Source organism: Dendrobates tinctorius, unplaced genomic scaffold (genome assembly GCF_039654945.1).
Source record: "Dendrobates tinctorius isolate UK_male_01 unplaced genomic scaffold, ASM3965494v1 ptg000064l, whole genome shotgun sequence".
NCBI lineage: Eukaryota > Metazoa > Chordata > Amphibia > Anura > Dendrobatidae > Dendrobates > Dendrobates tinctorius.
Window position 1 is genome coordinate 45,098,724 of NW_027361732.1, and position 23,028 is coordinate 45,121,751.

A 23,028-nucleotide genomic window follows, 5' to 3' on the forward strand; every position below is an offset into this window, starting at 1 on the left:
TGTCACCGTATCATGTGTAGGATGTTGTAGTGTATTTCACCGTATCGTGTGTAGGATGTTGCAGTGTATTTCACTGTATCATGTGTAGGATGTTGTAGTGTATGTCACCGTATCGTGTGTAGGATGTTGCAGCGCACGTCACCGTATCGTGTGTAGGATGTTGTAGTGTATTTCACCGTATCGTGTGTAGGATGTTGTAGAGTATGTCACCGTATCGTGTGTAGGATGTTGTAGAGTATGTCACCGTATCGTGTGTAGGATGTTGTAGTGTATTTCACCGTATCGTGTGTAGGATGTTGTAGAGTATGTCACCGTATCGTGTGTAGGATGTTGTAGAGTATGTCACCGTATCGTGTGTAGGATGTTGTAGAGTATGTCACCGTATCGTGTGTAGGATGTTGTAGTGTATGTCACCGTATCGTGTGTAGGATGTTGTAGTGTATTTCACCGTATCGTGTGTAGGATGTTGTAGAGTATGTCACCGTATCGTGTGTAGGATGTTGTAGAGTATGTCACCGTATCGTGTGTAGGATGTTGTAGAGTATGTCACCGTATCGTGTGTAGGATGTTGTAGTGTATTTCACCGTATCGTGTGTAGGATGTTGTAGAGTATGTCACCGTATCGTATGTAGGATGTTGTAGCGTATGTCACCGTATCGTATGTAGGATGTTGTAGCGTATGTCACCGTATCGTGTGTAGGATGTTGCAGCGCACGTCACCGTATCGTGTGTAGGATGTTGTAGTGTATGTCACCGTATCGTGTGTAGGATGTTGTAGCGCATGTCACCGTATCATGTGTAGGATCTTCAAGTGCTGTGTACGTCACTGTATGATTTGCATAATTGTGAATATAACTGTATGATATGTCGGATATTACATTGCAGTGCGTATCGCTGGATATGTTTGGATATTACACTGTAGGGCATTGCAGTAAATGTCACTGTATGATATGTCAGATATTACACTGTAGGGTGGTGCAGTGTGCATCACTGTAAATGTCACATTTCACTGCAGGGCAGTATCACTGTATATGTCGGATATAACACTGCAGGGCAGTATCACTGTATATGTCCGATATTACACTGGTGTCACTGTATATGTCGGATATAACACTGCAGGGCAGTATCACTGTATATGTCGGATATTACACTGGTGTCACTGTATATGTCGGATATAACACTGCAGGGCAGTATCACTGTATACGTCCGATATTACACTGGTGTCACTGTATATGTCGGATATAACACTGCAGGGCAGTATCACTGTATATGTCCGATATTACACTGGTGTCACTGTATATGTCGGATATAACACTGCAGGGCAGTATCACTGTATATGTCCGATATTACACTGGTGTCACTGTATATGTCGGATATAACACTGCAGGGCAGTATCACTGTATATGTCGGATATTACACTGGTGTCACTGTATATGTCGGATATAACACTGCAGGGCAGTATCACTGTATACGTCCGATATTACACTGGTGTCACTGTATATGTCGGATATAACACTGCAGGGCAGTATCACTGTATACGTCCGATATTACACTGGTGTCACTGTATATGTCGGATATAACACTGCAGGGCAGTATCACTGTATATGTCCGATATTACACTGGTGTCACTGTATATGTCGGATATAACACTGCAAGGCAGTGAGTGTCTGCACTGAGTCCGTGGAGCTGTTACAGCACAGATGTTATACACGATCACTCAATGAGTTCCCGCTGCACAAACCGCTGTAAGATGAGAGGCGGAGTCTCTGCCGCCCCCTGGCCGCACACCCACGCACTGCAGCCCCGCCCCGCACAGCACATTGGTCCCTATGAAGCTGTGAGCAGTCCCGCTGTCCAGCCCCATAATAAAGTGGCGTCCACACCCTGCAGCAGGTAGCGTCTCCTGCCCGTGTCCTGCCCCGCGCGCCGTCCTGTGTGCTGGGTACGGGATCGCTCCGCTCTTCTCCAGAGCCCGGGCTGCTCATCCGCTGCTCTTCTGGACTTAGCTGACATTATGGCCACCACGGTGCTGACCATGAGTGCCCGGCTGGGACGTCTGGACGAACCTGTCTTCACCCAGCTAAAACCTGTGACTGGGAATGGGGGGCAGCTGCCTAACAGAGGAGACCACTCTGCTGGGGGAGCGGCATTTGCTGTAGAGATGAAGAGCCCCAGACTATTACCTGATGACATGGTGCAGGTAGGTAACGAAGCCTGCCCACCTCCTAGGCTGGGACCTGGGCTGCCAACTGCCCTGTACCGTGCACTGTAGGGTCCCCTGCCCACCTGTCCTGTGTATATGGAGTGCATGTACTGCCTGTGCCACCTGTCCTGTGTATATGGAGTGCATGTACTGCCTGTGCCACCTGTCCTGTGTATATGGAGTGCATGTACTGCCTGTGCCACCTGTCCTGCGTATATGGAGTGCATGTACTGCCTGTGCCACCTGTCCTGCGTATATGGAGTGCATGTACTGCCTGTGCCACCTATCCTGCGTATATGGAGTGCATGTACTGCCTGTGCCACCTGTCCTGCGTATATGGAGTGCATGTACTGCCTGTGCCACCTGCCCTGCGTATATGGAGTGCATGTACTGCCTGTGCCACCTGCCCTGCGTATATGGAGTGCATGTACTGCCTGTGCCACCTGCCCTGCGTATATGGAGTGCATGTACTGCCTGTGCCACCTGCCCTGCGTATATGGAGTGCATGTACTGCCTGTGCCACCTGCCCTGCGTATATGGAGTGCATGTACTGCCTGTGCCACCTGCCCTGCGTATATGGAGTGCATGTGCTCCATTTGCCACCTGCCCTGCGTATATGGAGTGCATGTGCTCCATGTACTGCCTGTGCCACCTGCCCTGCGTATATGGAGTGCATGTGCTCCATGTACTGCCTGTGCCACCTGCCCTGCCTATATGGAGTGCTTGTGCTCCATGTACTGCCTGTGCCACCTGCCCTGCGTATATGGAGTGCATGTGCTCCATGTACTGCCTGTGCCACCTGCCCTGCGTATATGGAGTGCATGTGCTCCATGTACTGCCTGTGCCACCTGCCCTGCGTATATGGAGTGCATGTACTGCCTGTGCCACCTGCCCTGCGTATATGGAGTGCATGTACTGCCTGTGCCACCTGCCCTGCGTATATGGAGTGCATGTACTGCCTGTGCCACCTGCCCTGCGTATATGGAGTGCATGTGCTCCATTTGCCACCTGCCCTGCGTATATGGAGTGCATGTGCTCCATGTACTGCCTGTGCCACCTGCCCTGCGTATATGGAGTGCATGTGCTCCATGTACTGCCTGTGCCACCTGCCCTGCGTATATGGAGTGCATGTGCTCCATGTACTGCCTGTGCCACCTGCCCTGCGTATATGGAGTGCATGTGCTCCATGTACTGCCTGTGCCACCTGCCCTGCGTATATGGAGTGCATGTACTGCCTGTGCCACCTGCCCTGCGTATATGGAGTGCATGTACTGCCTGTGCCACCTGTCCTGCGTATATGGAGTGCATGTACTGCCTGTGCCACCTGTCCTGCGTATATGGAGTGCATGTGCTCCATGTACTGCCTACCTGTCTTGTATATATGCAGTGCTTGTGCTGCCTGTGCCACCTGCCCTGCGTATATGGAGTGCATGTGCTCCATGTACTGCCTGTGCCACCTGTCCTGCGTATATGGAGTGCATGTACTGCCTGTGCCACCTGTCCTGCGTATATGGAGTGCATGTACTGCCTGTGCCACCTGTCCTGCGTATATGGAGTGCATGTACTGCCTGTGCCACCTATCCTGCGTATATGGAGTGCATGTACTGCCTGTGCCACCTGTCCTGCGTATATGGAGTGCATGTGCTCCATGTACTGCCTACCTGTCTTGTATATATGCAGTGCTTGTGCTGCCTGCCTCTGTCCTGTATATATGCAGTGCTTGTGCTGCCTGCCTCTGTCCTGTGGATATGCTTTGCCTGTACTTCATGTGCAGTCTGCCTACCTGTGCCACCTATCTTGTGTATAGCAATCCTTGCACTGACTGTGCTGCCTGCTTGTGTACATGCAGTGCCTGTGTCTCCTGCCTACCTGTCCCTTTGGATATACATTACCTGTGCTATGTACAGCCATACCTGCCTGGCTGTGTAACCTGCCCTGTGTATACACAATACCTGTACTTCATATCTGAGCTCCATGTACTGCTTGTGCTTGCCTGTCCTGTTTTTATGCAATACGTGTCCTCCATGATCTGCCTGAGGTGCCTGTCTGTAAACTCAATACCTGGACTCCCGTGTACTGCCTGCTCTGCATGTATCTGACATGTACTCCTTGCATGTGAGTGCTACCGATGCCTCTTGTTTTGCATGCAGTGCCTGTGCTGTCTCTGGCAGCAGCATCTCTGTGGCACTGGGGGCTGTGACCCACCTTTACCAGCGTGGCACTTATTAATACTATGCGGATATTTCGCTTTTTCAAGTCTTTTACCCGGTATGACCGTACAAGCTGTGCCTATGGATTATAGTAACCGTTTCTGCACAACAGTGACCAGCACAGGGCTGTGCACCAGGGTGACTGGCACCATGTGGGCACCTTAATAAATATCTCTTGGCACCAAAATTGTTCCTTAGTTGAATCTTTCTCATACTATATAGTATGCCTTTTTTATGATGCATTTAATAAAAGCTTCAACTAAGGAACAATTCTGGTGCTTGGAGATATTTATTGGACTTATGTGGTGCAGAGTCACCCATAGAAAAACAGGAGCGGTGCAGGGAATGTCGCCATCTGAACCGTGGGGGCACTTTGTGTATGGATACTAGGGGCAGAACAACTGACTGCCTCTCGCCCCCGCACACTACACCTCATAAATACAACATACACTAGGACCGATCCGCATGCACACAACAGCTGGGCGAACTAAAATTGGCCGGGGCCGACCACAGACTGAGCGGTGGGCTCTTCATGGGCTCCGTTTAGTAGATTATGACATGGCCTTATATTATCAGACTGGTGAATGTGAAGTGGTCGTAGGTTTTTGGCTTGGGACAGTTTACCCTATTGCAGACTACTACGTTCTCATTGTCTATAAACTACGGGTCAGGTGTGTTACGCTCTACCTTTTAGCCTATTCTGTAACATCACTCTAAACGAAGACCGACCTGTTGGTATAGTGAAACCTTACAGGGACCACCCTACATTGCATTGTTGTGTTCTGGGAGGGGATGGTCTTCTCAAAGATAGTGTGGTGGAAATGAATTATGGTTTGGATAAGGGGTGGGATTCTCGATGAAGGTGGTCTCTTGGCAAAGATGTAGACCATTACCGATTTTAATACAAGTGTGTTTGTGATAATGTTACCTGCAGGCACTGGCTCAATATAAGGCTGTAAAACCCCAGTCTGCAGGTCCATTGTCCATTATTAGGTGGACCTGTGGAAAGTGACTTAGACGACTGTTTGCACAAGCTAATTTCCAGTGAATTATTACACTTGTTTTCCATTTGTCAGCTGATTCATATTGGGGAATGCTAAGGGGATTAGGAATGACTAGAGATTTTACAGTGCAAGGGGGAATGTAGCATTTGTCCATTGAAGAGTACATGATAAATGTTTTGCTGATGACTGTACTGGTAATATCAGCCTGCAGTCGCCCCCGGCCTACAATGCAGCACTTGTAATTGTAAGATCTGCTTGATATGGATCTGGCTAAGGATTACACACAAGAGTGCCGCATCTGCAAAAATGGCTTGTTCAGATTACAAGATTATTAATTTCCAATGGAAATCTCAGCAGGACATTAAGTGTTGGCGTGAATCTGAGCATGGATCACATCTTCTGTTCTCGTAGTGTGTAATGTATTCACGTGGGAATTAAATTGCGGTACTTTAATGTCTTTATTTCTCTATAACAGACTAGATGTGAAATGGAGAAGTACCTTGTGCCAAATCAAACTGCAGCACACATCATGCAAGATCAAAAGAAATACCGAAGGGAGAGCGCATCGGGCATTGACCAGTTTTTCAGTAATGACAGTGATGGACTCCCTTACAGCATCAACATGAACGTCTTCCTTCCAGACATCACTCACCTGCGAACAAACCTATACAAGTCTCAAAGGCCTACAGTCACCCAGATCAAGACCGAGCCTGTTACAGTGTTCAACCAGCAGACGGATGCTACGGCCTCGCAGCCTCTTCCAGAGTTTACCAGCATCTTCAGTTCTCACCAGAACACAGATCTGAATAACATTTACATCAAACAGGAGCTGCCTTCTCCAGAAATCCAGATTCCTGTCAACCCCCAGCATGGTCAGTTATATCAGCTCCTAAGTTCCTCAGATATGGACTTGAACTCCACAAGCCAGACAGGGGTATTGGACCCTATTAGCAATGCTTCATTGTCTCCAGATTTATCAGGATTCAATACGCTTCCCTCCCCCGTGTCACAGACCACAATGAAGCAATTTCAGGGCATTCACCAGTGTTCATATAATATGCATGGTCAGTTCATGCCACAGCAGGAGGCCACGTACTTTCCCCCATCACCACCCAGCTCAGAACCTGGAAGCCCTGACCGACAAGCAGAACTCCTTCATAGTTTAAACCCACCACCTTCATACGCGGCCACAATTGCTTCCAAGATGGTCATTCACAATACCAGCATACCTGCAACAGTATCGATGGTGTCCGCAGCTGTCCAGCCAGTCCGGTACAACCGCAGAAACAACCCAGACTTGGAGAAGAGAAGAATTCACTATTGTGATTATCCTGGTAAGACCGAGTGTACATATTAGGCTTGGGTCACACGATCAGTATTTTACCTCATTATTTGTAAGCCAAAACCAGGTAAGGAAAAGTATAATAGAAACCTGTCACAACTTCTGTATTTATCACCCACTCCTGGTTCTGGCCTACAAATACTGATGTGAAATTCTGATAGTGTGACTGCCGCCATAGCACCTCACTGGGGAATGCTGCCACTTCTTTCCACTGACCTCTTCAATGTAACATATTTGTTTTACAGGAATTATTTACTTTATTGAAATAAATGTGAATTTAGATCTATATCTGAACCTAGAATCTTGGTGTTTTACAATGGGGTCTCAGAGAGCCTTAACATAGAAATTACCAGGAAAGTGTCATTGGGAAACCGCTTGGCAGATGTCTTTCCTATAAAGATGGTTTCACACATCCTGAAAAATCGGTCTTTTTCCGTATGCTGGATCAGTTTGTGTCCAGTTTTTCCAATCCTTGCTACATCTGTTTTTGCATATGGAGGAAAAAAACAAGCTTCTCCTTCCTATAAAGGGTAATATTTGGGCAGTGACATACGTGTGCGTTCAGTGGGTTTTTTTTTTTTCCTCATGGCACCATTTGCTTGCATTGTCAAGTTTGATCCACAGCAAATAGAACCTATGTTTTTTTTTTTTTTTTTTTGCGTAGACAATTGGGCTGTGAAAATGCACATTCCTTGTAATGGGCTCTTGATCTAGTAGTAAAAATAACTGCACCCATTTAACAAACTAATTTGTGGAACCAGCCTGGAGAAGAGGAATTTTTGGGTGGGAGTTGCCTGTCATTGTGGAGCCCTTTTTAGTACAAGTCTGAGGCATGAATCCAGGTATTACAGCTTGTTATATCTGTGTGATCTCCACTTCAATGTTCAATCTACAAAATGTGCAAAACAAAATTACATGTTCCTGAGCTCTTGCGATGCTCTCCATGTGAACCTCTGCTGGTATGGAAGTGTATATGAATAGGGAGGTGATGGATGGGGAAATATAACCATGAATCTTTATTGCTATGGTTGGATTAGTGACCTGTTCCGCTACCCATACTTGTACAATCCTGGTTATTGAGGTTATGTAGTACAAGCATATAACATGTAATTGGGCTTTCGTCATGATATGAACTGCCTTCTCTGTAATGTACGAGTTCACCAGTGGTCTAGCCTGCCAAGAAATGACTTGCGATGAAAGGCCAAGGTTCCTCGCGCTGATGAAGGGCTGTACGTCAAGTGGTGGTGTCTTTAGGGCCTGTAATATGGCATTGTGTGCCATTGTACATTGCACCATTCTATTCTCCACTATAAGTTCCTAAGAAAGAACATCTCCATAACACAACACCGTACTACTATAATGAAAAGGAAGTGCCATTTGCAAGTAGGACCTTCACTTCCATCATCTCTAGTAATTCTGGAAGTGTCTTGTGATCATTTCCTGCTATGACATAAAAGGATCACTGGGGTGACGCAAGTGACCATATGTGGCGAGCGTCTCAATCTGTACTAGGCGGTAATTAAACCCTCTTATTTAGCACTGTATAAACCATTTTAAGAGGCGGTAATAGTATATTTTACAAATTGATGAGCTGAGTTAGCCTTAAGGGCATTATCCAGGATTAGAACTTTCTAGAGATCCCATGACTGTGTGTTAAAGCTGAGCTGACTATGCTTGAATTCAAGTGTGGTGCGATACTGGACACAGGCTATGCCTAAGAGAGGCGCTGTTTCTGAAAAACGAAAAATCTAGTCCTAGGCAACAACCTTCTTCAAGCTTGGTGCCTCCTAGTGATCAAACTGTGAGCTGCAGCTGTCAGGACACTGTATAATGTACCTCGGCCACATGAGTGCCCTTGGGGAACTCGACAGCAAAAATCCATTTCAGAGCTTCTGCTTTATTGAAATTACAAATATGTCCATTTTATTGGTTTCGAAATGGCTTCTCTATTTTCCGTCTTCCATGATACATTTAGGACCCATGCACTGACATGTGGGAAGACATGGGGAATATACTGAAATTGGAATGGGACACAGCATTTTCACCAGGAATATGAGAACGATAATGGCTCCTGTGATAGAGGTCACTGAGGGAATGTAGTCATGTTTTCATGTAGCAATTCAGTGTTTCTTTTTGGCAATGGCTAAGTAACGATAAACTTTGCTGCACTTTCTGGAATCTCCCCAGGTATTTTTAGAATGTAAGAATGCAGATGAATATGTGTGGCTAGGAATATCTCTGATAAAATAAGTCAGCCAATGCGAATAAATATACATGACGGCTGACAAGGTACATCTGTTGTGTTAATGACTTTTTTTTTTTTCTCTAATTTGCGGCACTAAAGGAATGTTTCCTAATGTGTGATACATTTCTATACAATAACTGGAGCTCATATTTCTGCATTTTGTCTACCAGTAAGCTGTAAAAGTCTGGTTTCTGTATTTTATTTAACTTTTTTTTTCTTTTTTTAATATAACTATAAGCATTGTGAGAGATTTTGTATTAACACTGATCTTTGTTTTATTTCTTTTTATTTATTTTTTTTTCTTCTATTGCAGGTTGCACAAAAGTGTATACAAAGTCTTCCCATTTAAAAGCTCACCTGAGAACACATACTGGTATGTGCAGGCATTGTTCAATTTAATGGTTGAGTAAATATTATTCATAGAAACCTTCCTTTTTTTTTTTTTTTTTTTGAAGTTTGTGTGTTTAGTTAGTATGGTTTTTTCACTATGTCACTCGATCATGGCAAAATTGTCAGGTGCTTTGTTCAGTTCGTCTTTTCAGTGCGTAAAATAATCAAATTTTCTACAGGATTCCATCTATAGGCAAATTTTTGATTTACTATTAAAGGGGCTTCTGCACAAGCAAAGTGTTTTATGTCCACAAGCAAAACCTATATTATAAATATAATTTTAAAAAAAATATACGGTCTGCAATACTGCTTACCGTACTAAATGTGTATGGGACTGACGGCTGGAAAAATTCTGCACTTCATTATCTCTCAGTCCCATTTACAATAAACAGATCAGTGATGCACATGTGTGATCATGACGTCTCATCGGTGGGAGGAGTAGGGGTCTTAAACTGGCCATATACAGTAGATGGCTGTCATCCAGGCGATGCTTTCGGTGATCGTTAAGTTGACAGCGATCTGTCTACTCTCCCATACACAGGAAAGCTAGTTCAGCTGAGTGCTCCTTTGTTCACTAAGCGCTCATACTCACACTTGAGAAACTTGGATGAGTCTTGCACGTCAATACCCGGCACTGCCGCAGGCACTCGGATTGGAGCGTTCAGCTGCATAGAAATACATGCACCTGAATGCTCCGATCCGAGTGCCGGGTATTGACTTGCAAGACTCGTCCTAGTTTCTCGCATGTGAGTATGAGCCCTAAGAAAGCTTCTAGTTAACACGTTTGCCGGCAGCTTGTCTCCAGCAGATCCATGCAATTAGCAGGCTGAAATTGGACATGCGCGTTTTGACATCTCTCCCGGCCATCAGTCTGCATTCACCCCCACATACACTAGACCGTGAGTTGTAATCTGAACACATTAGTCTATTATGTATGGGGGGGGGCCTGATCACTTGGAATTCTGCTGCGATCGCCTATCCCGTGAGTCAGTTGCTTAGTTTGGTTATAAGTATTGCAGATTTTATTTTATTTTTTTGTCACCTACAGTTTGCACTGCTCTTAGAATTACCTTAACTTGATTTTATAAATGAGTGCAAAATCAACTCTATTCTTAAGGCAGTGAAACATCTGATATTAAAAACAAATAATGAATAAAATGGCACAAAAAAATTAAATCCTGATAACCAAACTGATATAAGATGTTACTGAATAAATGGTAGGGTGATATACAAAATATATTAAAATTAGAATTGAGCAAAACGTTTCAGAGGGCCATGTCCTGCGAATGTCCGTCTTCCTGTCCATATTCCCTATGTCTCTTCTAATTAGTAAACTTGGTGGTATGACGTCTACTCTGCGGCACATTGGGCCTACTAGTCAAAAGAAGTGCCAGGGATGCCGGCAAAAAGGTTTACAGAGCCCAAGGTCTGGGGGCCAAGGACTACTGACCTGGTCACTCAACCAGGGTCTTGTAACTTTTTTTTAAAATTTTTTTAATCCAGCATCACACACATGCGAGAAACACGGCAGAGTCTTGCATGTTAATACCCAGCACTGCCGCCAGCACTCGGATCGGAGCGTGCAGCCGCATGCTCCGGTCATGAGTGCCGGCGGCAGTGCCGGATATTAACATGTGAGACTCGGCCATATTCCTCGCTTGTGTGATCCCGGCCTTTTACACATACATCACTTCCGGAGAATTATTATATACACGGCTTATCTTGGAGTACATTTTGGAGGCCTGTCTGCCGTTGTTGTTAGACGGTAGGACTTTCTCATTCACTTGACTACAGCTATTATAAGAAATAATTCAGTTAGCTAAAACTAATTTCCAAATTGCTATGGACGCCCGCTATTTGTTTTTAGCTGTTTCTTTTTCATTGATTTGTTTTTTTGTGTGTAAAGGAGGTATCTGAAAGCTGGAGGTTTCTATGGAAATCCTAGCTTTGATAATTGAAGCAGTTATCTCTAACAGCCACTGTAAAAAAATAAAAGAAGCAGAACAAAGGTCTGTTTGGCAGACTGTTACCATGCTAAACAAAACTGTTCTAAGCAATATGTGTTTTCATAATCCCAGCTTAAACATATTGCTATACAGTGTCCCACACAGATATTGAGTCATTGCTTTATCTTCTAACCTTGGCGCAGCAGAGATCATGGCTAATTTATGGGATTAGCCAAGACCCATTCTTCTGTCTTTCCACATTTCTGGCAAGAACTTATTTGCTTGATGGAATCTCTTTTTCAAGCCTCTTGCTACAGAAATGTCAGCAGTGCTATTGTGTGGATTAGTTATTTATTTTTCTTAGATATTTCTGTATTTGTAATAAACTTCTTCATTGTGTGTCTACCTCGGGTTGACTCAAGCATCTCAACATGACCTTTCTTTTAGTGTCAAGCGAAGCTGTGAAAAAAAGCAATTGATATACTATGCTAACATTGAATTATTCATGGTACTTGTACACTTCCCAACGTCTCCTCTAATTAACTTTAACAAGTTTAGGTTTCATTAATCAAGCGATGTTTGTATGGAGGACACAATGGTTCCAAGCACTAATTCCTCCTTGTTTGTTTTTTCTGTACCTTACAAATGCGGCCAGCCTATTTCAGGCTACAGGCACTCTACATTTGACAATGTCTTTTTTTTCTTTTCTTCTTTTTTATCTTTTTTAATCTTTAAAACACTATTATTAAACTTAAGTTGCCTTCAAAGCAAATCTTAAATTAATAAGATGGTACCATGCAATGCAATTTAACAAAGCTTTGTTTAATATGTCTTAAATGGCCTTGGGGTGTTTAGCGGTCCTGTTTATCTGGCCAAACTTGTTCCATAGTAATCGCTGACTATTCAAACTGCATTTTCCTCCTAATCTTCGTTTCATGACAATGCCTTTAAATCACCTGTGAATGATAACCTCCCTTTACAATCTGTCATTTTAAATAAAATAAAAAGCCCAGAGCAAAGTTTGTCTGGTGGAAGGAGTCAAAACACTTTCAGAATTTCTTTTGTATCAAAAACCCCTCCGTCTTTTCTTATTATTTATTCAAGCTTGCTGGGCCTTTCAATCATTCTGAATACCTCCTAATAGATTTTGTTTCAGAACAAACACAGACAAGCTCTAATACTCTCCTTTGCTGGGAGATTCCGTCTTCTGTGGAGTCTTTTGGTCTTAGCTGAAGACTAAGCTGGGCAGTTTCTTGGCAGATCCTAGCTTCTCAGGAACATTTTGTGCATTGCAAAATAAGTTTGCAACATGGCAGCTTAAAACGACATAACTATAGAAGCTCTTGACACTGGTCTTTTCGGGAAAGAAAAAAAAATGGCGCGCTTTCCGAAGTGAGATGAATATATGGCTAAAACTACACAAATGCAACAAAAACACATATACCTATTTGGACAGGTCTCAAAACACTCGAAAAATTTGGACTTCAATTTAATTTCTGGTGTAAATCATTGTAAATCTGTTGGTCCTCGAAGTCCCTACTGGCTAAACTTCACCTGTCCCTTTTGAAAAGTGAGACAAGCAGAAAGTTGAAAATTTTTGCTCAAAATGCTAGTGAAATTGAACTTTAGTTGCAGAGTATATAAATATAGTAGAAGAAAAAATTGTGCCCCCTTCAAAATGTGTTTGTTTGTTTTTTTTTTTTTCTTTTGGCGACCACTTATTTGGAGTTTTTTGAAGTTTTGATATTTTTATTTTCTCTGTTTACCTGTTTTAATACTTGAAGAGGAGAACCCCCCCCCCCACCCCCAAAAGCCTGAACACTCAAAAAATTATATATATATATATATATATATATATATATATAATCTCATTTTAATCGTGACCCTGCATCATCCACACAGGCTCCCTGGCATCACGCTCCTGTGTAGGCTTGGGCTTGCTTATCTACCCTGTTGCAGTGCGCAGGTGCTGGTCCTCTCTGACCTTTCCCTGCGCACTGCAGTACTTTGCTCTGCCCTCAACAGGGAAGATAAGTACACCTGCGCAGGTGTGCAATGCTGGGGAGCCTGTGTGGATGATGCAAGGTTGCGTCATCCACAAAAAGCAAGCAGGAGGGTGGCGATCATTAGAAGATGCCTCGGACTGGACCACTTCACAGGTGAGTATAAACTTATTTTTCAGTTCTTCCAGGTCAGGTTGGGGGCAGATATACAGCATTAAATGCTGTGTATAAGGTTACTTTTACACATGACGGGTGCAGTGGTTTTTGCTGTCTCCCACAAAAACGAGCCCCAAGAAACCTTCTCGGATCGCCGTTTTTCCCTGCTGTAACAAATTGCAGGGAAAAAAATGGCGATCCGCAAATACTGTGTACCACAAAAACAAGCTACCCTTGTTTTTGCGGTACCATTGATTTAAATGGAGGCAGTGTCCATGAGCTGTGAAAAATATCGAGCAAGCTCGATATTTTTTCACGGCCGTATATACAGCCCTCATGGCCATACGGGACACGGCGCTCCAATGTATTTTTGCGGCCCCATAGAAATCTATTGGGGCCTCCAAAATGGCACGCAAAAACACGGCAAGTGTAAAAGAAGCCTTAACCCTGAAAGGGGATAGCTGCATCTTATATCGGCCAAAACTGCTGACAGGTTCACTTTTAGGCCTCATACCCATTGGCGATTTAAAAAAAAAAAGTCAGATTTCTGGACTGGAAAAAAGGGTGGAGTGTTATGCCAGTGTCACGCAATTTCTTTGCTATATATATATATATATATATATATATATATATATATATATATATATTTTTTTTTTTTTTCCAGCCACTCTTTTTCTACAGTCATTTACAGGACCATTTACAGTGGTCTATACCACATAATGGTGGTGTATCCGTTGAAAACAGATGGTGTTTTTTTTTTTTTTTTTTTTTTTCCTCTCTTCTCTCTCACACCGATCTTGGCTGGGAAAAAAAATCGCAAGTGAGATGTCACCCATTCACTAACATGGGCCAGAGTGAAATCCGATTAAAAATCGGATTGCAATCATCCGATTTAATCGCCAGTGAGTATGAGGCCTTAAAGTGATTTTTCTGAGTGGGCTCGCTCCAAAAGCCTGTGTGTGTTTTTAATGCAGTTCAGTTCATCCAGGTAATTGCAATTAAAGTGCAAATCACTCCTCAGCATCAGTAATTACTTAAATTAGTTCTGTGTATTAAGAGTTGCTATTTTAGGAGTTTCTAGAGCATTTGTACTTCATTGAAGTCCTCATATTTAGGGTGTGTAAAGAACACACAGTGCTGCTAAATATTACTTTTCATCCTATTTCGTAAGCAGTGTAGTCATGTTTTAGCAATGCCGAGTATTGGGGACAATAAGCCATTTACTTGGCCACTTGTAGAATGTGGTTGACTGTCAAAATTAAGCAATCCGTTCATCTCCGCTCTTCTGGCAGGTTTTGAAATAAATTTGGGTAGGTGACCCTTGTACTCCTCTCTGCTCTTCATTCCTACATGGAGGTATTTGGATATGTAGTTAATGGTATTGGGAATTGTGTTGGAAACGTATATGCAATTAGGGATGGCTTTATTTAGTCTTTAGGCTATGTGCACACGATGCGGATTTGTTGTGTTTCCACAGCGTATATTTTTTTTTTTTTTCAGCTCGAAAATGCACCAAAAGCGCAAAGGATCACTGAAGCAAGGTTAATCAATGACAATCCTGAATTGTGCACATGATGTAGAAGTTTCTATCCTTATTTGCAGCGTTTTATTTTCTGCAGCATGTCAAATCTTTTTGCAGCTCTGCAGCGTTTTTCACCCATTGAGTCACTGAAATCTGCAGCAAAAACGCAGATGTGTAAAGGTTTGCGGATTTTGTGCCAAAAACACAGCAGATTTGTCAAAGGAAATGATGTCAGAAGGAGGAAGAGTGTATGGGCGGAGAATATAGATTAGTGCCCATCTTGGGTTGAAGCACATCAACAATGGAGGTTGGACAAGGAAATTACATGACTTTTTTTTTTAATACTATATCTTTATTTAGATAACAAATCTACATGTAAATCTGCAAAAAAAAGTGCAGAATTTCCACTGCGTTTTCTGCCAAGAGATGCAGAAATTTACGCAAGCAAATCCGCAATGTGCGCACATAGCCTTATTCATATTGCGTGTTTTCCACATGCATATACGGTAGTTACGTTGGGGCTGAAAAACAGGATCCAGGTGCAACACACGATGACGTGATTGACCTTTTTTATTTATTTTTTAAAGCGGGTGTAGGTGTTTTGTGATCTTCCTGGCCTTTTGTTTTGGCAGTGACCTTCTATTTTAGGCAACCACAAAATGTGACTGACTGCACCTTTGTGCCCACCAGACAAAGCACAGTGACTGTCTCCCTCAGTAGTGTTCATGGCCCCATCATGGGTTGCACCTGAATTCCATTTCATAGGAAAAACCCTGATGGAGTCACTTTCCTGTGGCAAAACACGGCTGTCGCCCTTATTGCAATTTGACGTGTGTGTGTTGTGTTTTTTTTTTTTGCATTTTTTTGGGTTTTTCTCTGTACAATCAGATCATAATGATAGAGTAGGGTTACTAAACAAAGTGCTGCTAGATGTTCTGAAGGCCAGATCCTTCCCATATGAAGGGGTAAAATTGAGTTGTCATACCCAATCATGGTTTACTATGACCATGCACCAAGGTAAATGGTAAGCTGCAAAGCTGGAGCTTGAAAATGGCTTAATAAACTTAAAGCTGAACCGACCACCAACAGGATACATGGTTATTAGTATTGACTGGATCCTAAACCGTGTAATTGTTTGGTAATGCGATAACTACACATTCTATAAAATTACAACTTTGTTCACACTGGTCATGGCTGGCTCTTATAACGAAGCTGTGAAAGCCATGCAGGATTGGTTTTTCTAAGATATAGGAAAACTCCGACTGACTCTTGGGTTTTGACCGCCAGAATGGTTCTGTGGACCTGCAGTCGCTGTTGCTCTTCTGTTTTTTTGGTTTTTTTTTGTTTTTTTTTCTTGCGCTTTAAGAATATTCTGTGACATAACCTCTCTAAGCTGTAGAAATCCCATATATATTGGGTAAGGTTATTGCTCTGCGCCTGCCATAGCAGTGAAGGAATACATAAAGTATAGGCCTGTTTTCTGGCAGAGCTATGCTTGATATTCCTGGCTTGGAAAGAAACGGCCGGAGTGTGCTATTTGGCTGGAAGTTGGTACCAGTTTCCTCCATGATGTTTTACTTGAACAGTGCTGACATTTTAACAAATGCCATAGAAGTTCTCTGAAGTGGAGGAGTAGCTGCATTTTGCTGCACAGTAAAATAGCTGTTTTGATTCAGTCGTCATGTTCCAGTAACTGAACTTAAACACATTAGTCTTTGAAGAATAGTATTTTTGATTTAACACTCGAGACGTTTCGGGGGAGGGGGAGCTTTAGAATCTATTGGAGTGGAGTCAAATCTCCACTGAACATTGTGTGAATTAAGGATTAGCTCTTTGTAATTGAATAACACCTCATCCTTGTTGTTTTTTCTCAAAGATGACTTATTTTTTTTTTTTTTTTTTTTTTTAGACTTGACTGCATTTACAGGTTGAATAATGCAGATGAGTCATCCAGGCAGCGACATCATGCCCAACTGTATGTCTGTTGTTAAATGGTAAATTAGGGCACCTACGTGACTGTTGCCGGCTTTAAATTGCGAGCGCTCCTCATCCCTACTGACCCTGATCATCCACATTTATAAAGTTAAGAAGTTAACTCGTATAACTTGGACAAGTGTTTATGTGATGTCTTATCGGATAACTCGGACCAATGTCTTACTGCTAACCAGTGTTTCTACCCCCCCCCCCCCCCTTGGCATGAGGAAAAAAATGCATCAAGTGGCTCGGCAGATCACATCACGCGCACCCATGCAAGTCTATGGGTGCGTGTAAAACATCGGACTGCACTCTGATGTCCATTTATGCGAACACAAACAATGGAGAAATTAAGTCCTCCGTCTTCTTTGCACCCGCGCTCTGATTTATCCTGTGAAAGACTGTCAACACGGTACACTGACACTGTCCAAGCTCTAATCGGTGTTTGAGCCAAGTGTCCTTACTATCATCGATTCAATTCTCTGAGCGAGCAAAATAAGAAAAACTTGACTTTTCTGATAGGACCTTAGTTGGGCTTCAATTTGACCCTTATAGAGTAATCCTTTTTGGCAAGAGTTTTTATGTACTTTAGATGCAAGGTGGGTTCTGGGTCCTGAGAACTTCCCTGATCGCTCAAAAAAAAAAAACCCCGAGGAGTTTATCCTTCTTAAGAGACTGGAAGACAGCTCTTGCCTGAGCATATGCAAAGAGCAGAGTACTGATACAATAAATAGCACATCCATACTCTTCTATGTGTGCGCTCCTGTTTCACGAGCATGACGCACTCCTCTGGTGAGGGGGGATGGTTTGGCCATCTGTGGGACTCTTCTGAACTCAATCCCCAACAATCTTTCAACTAAAAGGATTTAAAAAAAATAATAAAATGTCAATGTTGAGATTAGCGTGATTGAGCATTCTTTCAGTGTAAATGGGCTACTGAAGAACACGCAACATTCTCGTTCATTGGGTGAAGTGATCTTTTGTGCAGTACAAAAGATCATCATTCTTGCCAGCGCATCCTCCTTTGTGAAAACGGTCTCCCTGTCAAGCAATGGCTACCTATGCTCATTGACTGGTTTATTGCAGATTGCTAAGTGAGCTTAGTTTAATGTGATCTGTAGATGAGCTATTTAAACTACTGCAGATTGGTAAATCTTTACTGATCAGCAGTTGTTTAGTCCCGCCATTTTCTCAATGTGAACAGAACGTTAGTTACCCATTGAGTCAATCGGTTATATTGAACCCTTTTCAACAAGGTAACCGTCTTCTATGTGTGTTTTTGTTTTATGGCTATGAAATTTAGACCCTTTTATGATCTAAAAGTTTTTTTTTGTTTTGTTTTTTATTTTCTCTGTGGAATTTAAATGTATATACCTGTTCAGTGTATTACCCTAGTATATTACTGAAAAAAGTCTAATTCTATAATTACATCTGTCCTGTTTATTCAGTAATAATCTCTCCCTTTCTGCTCTCAGAATTTATTAATCTTTTTTAGATCATGTAGACAAACTTTCCAAAGCAGTAAAGAGTCTCAAACTATGTCTGGAAAATGAAATCGTAACTCGATAATATAAAGTCTTCAGATAATGACAATGTAGTTAGAACACAATATTAATCAACTTAGATGACTGAATTGTTTAGAAGGCAAATGCTTACAGTACATAGCAAATTACCGTATTTCTTTCAAAATTGTCCTAAGAAGATGAAAATAAAATCGGCCACAAAACATGCTTGTCCACGCATGTAAGAAGGTCTGAAAATTCTGATCAGAAAGGTCACCGGCACTGTGATTTAGTCTGGCCTTTTGCTACATCTAGGTAGTTTGGTTAGATATTTTTCTGATGCTACCTAGATGTAGCAAAAGTTCAGCATTATACATATTTTTTTTTTTTTTTTCACAACCCACAGATAATACTTAAATATAGATTTTCAAAGTGGTGTGTGTGTGTATATTATGCAAGGATTATCCTGCCAGTTGGCCACTTTTTAAAGCTATTAGCAGTATGGCAACCTACGTATTATATGCACAGCAACATAGAAATAGTTGGGTAATGACTGCGCAGGATTTAATACACAGAGGCAGTCAGAATAGCAGCTGAGTACATTGTCTTGAGTGATGGCATTATGGTTGTGGTCATCTAATCTATAATTAACGTGCTCATCTGCAAACACACAAATAGGTTTGAGAGCTGCTAGTAGGACATTCCAAGCGGAGCGGAACTTTTGGATATGGTCATTCGTATGACAGCTACTTGAGTCTGTATTGTGGCCTACTGTGTCATGCCATGGAGTAAGCTGCAGGCTCCTGCCCAGAACACCCACCCGTAAGCAGATCATTCTCTGCCTTATTTTGCAGTAGGATTGTAGATTTTTCTCTCGTCGGTCTTATACCTCTGGAATGATGTTAATCAGTGCTTTCTCTACCCTTATGATGACATTCTGATTTTTTTTGAGATAAGCATGATGTCTACTTTGGTAAATTGGTAAATTTATGAGGTTCATAGGTGTGTGTGTTTTACATTGCATCTCCTGTAATTCTGAAAATACTAATTTTTCTTATATTTAATCATATTTCTAATGTTGTTCAATAATTCTGTTTTGCAGGCGAGAAGCCATACAAATGTACATGGGAAGGTTGTGACTGGAGATTCGCTCGCTCCGACGAACTGACGCGTCACTACAGGAAACACACGGGAGCAAAACCTTTTCAGTGTGCAGTTTGCAGCCGCAGCTTCTCCCGTTCTGACCACTTGGCTCTTCATATGAAAAGACATCAGAATTAATCTGGACTCTGCCAGAGGCTGTTCTTTACTATGCAAAGGGTTGTTTTGTTCCCCCCCCCCCACTGCCTCATCTCCGAAATATATTTCAAACAGCAGTAACTTCCTAACAAAGTGGTTGCTTCATCTCTGTTCTAATATGGACTGGTCTATGGGGGTTGTGGAGAAGGAGAGGGACTGGAAGAAAACCTAATTTTGTGTCTCCTGCCCCCCCCAACCTTGAATGTTTGATACAACATTACTATTACTCCTCTTCCCCCAATATATAGCAGTTGTCCGGTTTCATCTCAATACATGATATTTACATCTCAACACCATGCTGTTAAGATTGTTCAGCAATGTTTTGACCAAAGCACTGTCTTTACTGTTACAGTGTTTAGTAAATGATATGAGGTCACAGATGACTGCACGCAAAGGACAAGCCATAATATAAAAAAACCTGATACTTGAGCATGCAACACCAGGTTTTGTTTTTTGTTTTTTTTATTTTTTTATTTTGTAGCATTTTGTCCCCCCACCCCAATCTGTCTCTATAGCATATCAATGTAGGCCTCCATTGACTTTTTTTTTTTTTTTACAAAAGCTATTGCCCAAATATTTCATAGCCTTAAAAAAAAAACCTGCACTGATATCTTGAAACTAATCTTATTTATACATTTATATGTTAAAAAAAGGGTTTAATTTTTGAGTCTGTACATAGTTTGATAAGCTAACGCTAAACATTGCAGGTCTTGTAGACACATGTGGTTGTTACTCCAGTCTGTAAAGTCCCCCTAATACGTACCGTATATATTTTATCAGTTAAGTGCAACATTGATTTTAATAGCCATCGGGCTTCTAAAGGAGAATGCACAAGTTCAGTACTCGATCAGGATTTCACATCCATATTTGTAAGCTAAAGCCAGGAGTGGGTGATAAATCCAGAAGTGGTGACGTGCTTCTATTATACTTTTCCTCTGATTGTTCCTCTCCTGGTTTCGGCTTACCAATACTGATGTAAAATACTGCACATGGGAACGCGGCCTCAGGGGGTTTCCTTATCTACATATGTATTTTATAAAGCCACAACACTAAAGCAAAAAAAAATTCAGCATTCATTATGTAGGTCGTAAATGTGTATTTCAGCGTTTGTTAATGGACACGGTAATTTATAGAAGTTACTATGCAGTTTACTTACCTATATTTTTGCAGTATCTTAAGTATTGTAATACTAAAATAGATTGGATGAAGGTTTTTGCGCTGTAGAAATTCTTGTACTGACAAAAGTGTTCAAGAATAAAAGATAACCAGGAACCGAAAGGGTTTTACTCGTAAAAAATAATTGCTGTATTTTCTTTTTCTATTTATTTTTATTAATTGTTTTAGTTCATAATGGTGTGTTTTTTGTTTTTTTTTTTGTTCTGTTTTTATTTTCCTTTTTTTACTGTAAAATTTCTCTATTTTAGCTATTTTGATTAAATTAACATTATTGTAGGCCGTTTAATTGTACTTTTAAAAAAACCTGTAAATACATTACAAATGTAAATAATTTTGTACAACACTTTGTTTATACAAAAGATGTGCACATTGTTGTTGCTTTATTGCCCTGTATTTTTATATTTGCAGTTATTAAAACAAAGGGACAAATTGTCTGTTTCCATAAAAAATGAAAACTGTTCCTTTTTTATATGCATTGTCAATAATAAACTGAAGTGCCTAAAATATGATTGCATTATGTTTTTATTCATTACGTAGCGTAAACAGACGTGTGTGTGTGTGTGTGTGTTTAATCTGCTGCAACTTATTAGTTCAGTGTACCGACAACAGAAGTTATGTGGAGATTTTCCTTATAGTACTGCGTTAGATTCTGAAAACCCGCAGGAAAAATCCCCATATGTGGAGACGCAAACTCGTGTGATCCTCACATTTTAAGAATACATTTTTCTCAGCCCAAAATCAGAAAGTATCAAACAAAGCGTCTTGTACGGCATTCCCATAAACCGCCATACATATACAGCGCAATAATCGGGGCAGCTCACAAGCAAAGCCAGCAAAATCATTAGCGGGTGTCGGCTATACAGTTGTGGCCAAAAGTATTGACACCCCTGCAATTCTGTCAGATAATACTCAGTTTCTTCCTGAAAATGATTGCAAACACAAATTCTTTGGTATTATCTTCATTTAATTTGTCTTAAAAAACAAAACAAAACACAAAGAATTGTCTTAAAGCCAAATTGGATATAATTCCACACCAAACATAAAGAGGGTGGACAAAAATATTGTCACTGTTCAAAAAATCATGTGATGCTTCTCTAAGGCCTCTTTCACACTTCAGTTTTTTGCATCAGTTCAAATCCGCCAAAAAGTTAGAAAAGTGGATCCGTTCTTAACTGATGTGAACGGATGGCACAGGATCCGGTTTGAGACGGATCCTGAAAATGAGGAAGTTTAAAGGAAACGCTGGCTGGGAAGGGGAGAGAGAGAGAGAGAATTTTTTTGTCCGGCACCCAGACAGAATTTCGGGTTAATTCAGTGTCTGGAGGATCCGCTGGGAAAAAAAACGTTACAAGCTCCGTTTCAAAATCTTTGAGGATGGAAACTGACAGCAACATCACGGCGAATCCTCACAAAAACGGATGCAACGGACAGCAATCCGTCAGGATCCGCCACTAATGAAATTCAATGGGGAAAAAACGGATCCTCAAAAGAAAATTGCGGATCCGTTTTTTCCAAAACCTGGCGGATTGTGACTGATTGTAAAAAACGGAAGTGTGAAAGAGGCCTAATTTGTGTAATTAACAGCACCTGTAACTTACCTGTGGCACCTAACAGGTGTTGGCAATAACTAAATCACACTTGCAGCCAGTTGACATGGATTAAAGTTGACAACCTCTGTCCTGTGTCCTTGTGTGTACCACATTGAGCATGGAGAAAAGAAGACCAAAGAACTGTCTGAGCACTTGAGAAACCAAATTGTGAGGAAGCATGAGCAATCTCAAGGCAACAAGTCCATCTCCAAAGACCTGAATGTTCCTGTGTCTACCGTGCGCAGTGTCATCAAGAAGTTTAAAGCCCATGGCACTGTGGCTAACCTCCCTAGATGTGGACGGAAAAGAAAAATTGACAAGAGATTTCAATGGAAGATTGTGTGGATGTTGGATACAGAACCTCAACTAACATCCAAACAAGTTCAAGCTGCCCTGCAGTCCGAGGGTACAACAGTGTCAACCCGTACTATCCGTCGGCATCTGAATGAAAAGGGACTGTATGGTAG

At 41.9% G+C, this 23,028-nt stretch overlaps 1 protein-coding gene across 3 annotated transcripts; it reads left to right on the forward strand.

The window, feature by feature from the left end:
* Positions 1–1,855: 1,855 nt before the first annotated feature.
* KLF5 (KLF transcription factor 5) lies at positions 1,856–21,478 on the forward strand. Of its 3 annotated transcripts, XM_073580382.1 has the most exons (5): positions 1,856–2,200; positions 5,893–6,751; positions 9,318–9,377; positions 15,000–15,040; positions 19,600–19,735. In XM_073580382.1, exons 1-4 carry the CDS (start codon positions 2,015–2,017, stop codon positions 15,032–15,034), a joined length of 1,140 nt encoding a protein of 379 aa, XP_073436483.1. In that variant the 5' UTR covers positions 1,856–2,014; the 3' UTR covers positions 15,035–15,040; positions 19,600–19,735. The 3 variants fall into 3 exon arrangements, with proteins under 3 accessions (XP_073436483.1, XP_073436484.1, XP_073436482.1); XM_073580383.1 differs by lacking the exons at positions 15,000–15,040; positions 19,600–19,735 and adding an exon at positions 16,931–18,098; XM_073580381.1 differs by lacking the exon at positions 15,000–15,040 and having other exon boundaries at positions 1,857–2,200; positions 19,600–21,478.
* The last annotated feature ends 1,550 nt before the right edge of the window (positions 21,479–23,028 follow it).

What these genes read in the sequence shown, in the direction of transcription:
- KLF5 (XM_073580381.1), top strand. Translation starts at nt 2,015, where the DNA reads ATGGCCACCACGGTGCTGACCATGAGTGCCCGGCTGGGACGTCTGGAC. An exon ending in TCACTATTGTGATTATCCTG is followed by an intron (nt 6,752 to 9,317) that starts GTAAGACCGAGT and finishes CTTCTATTGCAG; the next exon opens with GTTGCACAAAAGTGTATACA. An exon ending in TCACCTGAGAACACATACTG is followed by an intron (nt 9,378 to 19,599) that starts GTATGTGCAGGC and finishes TCTGTTTTGCAG; the next exon opens with GCGAGAAGCCATACAAATGT.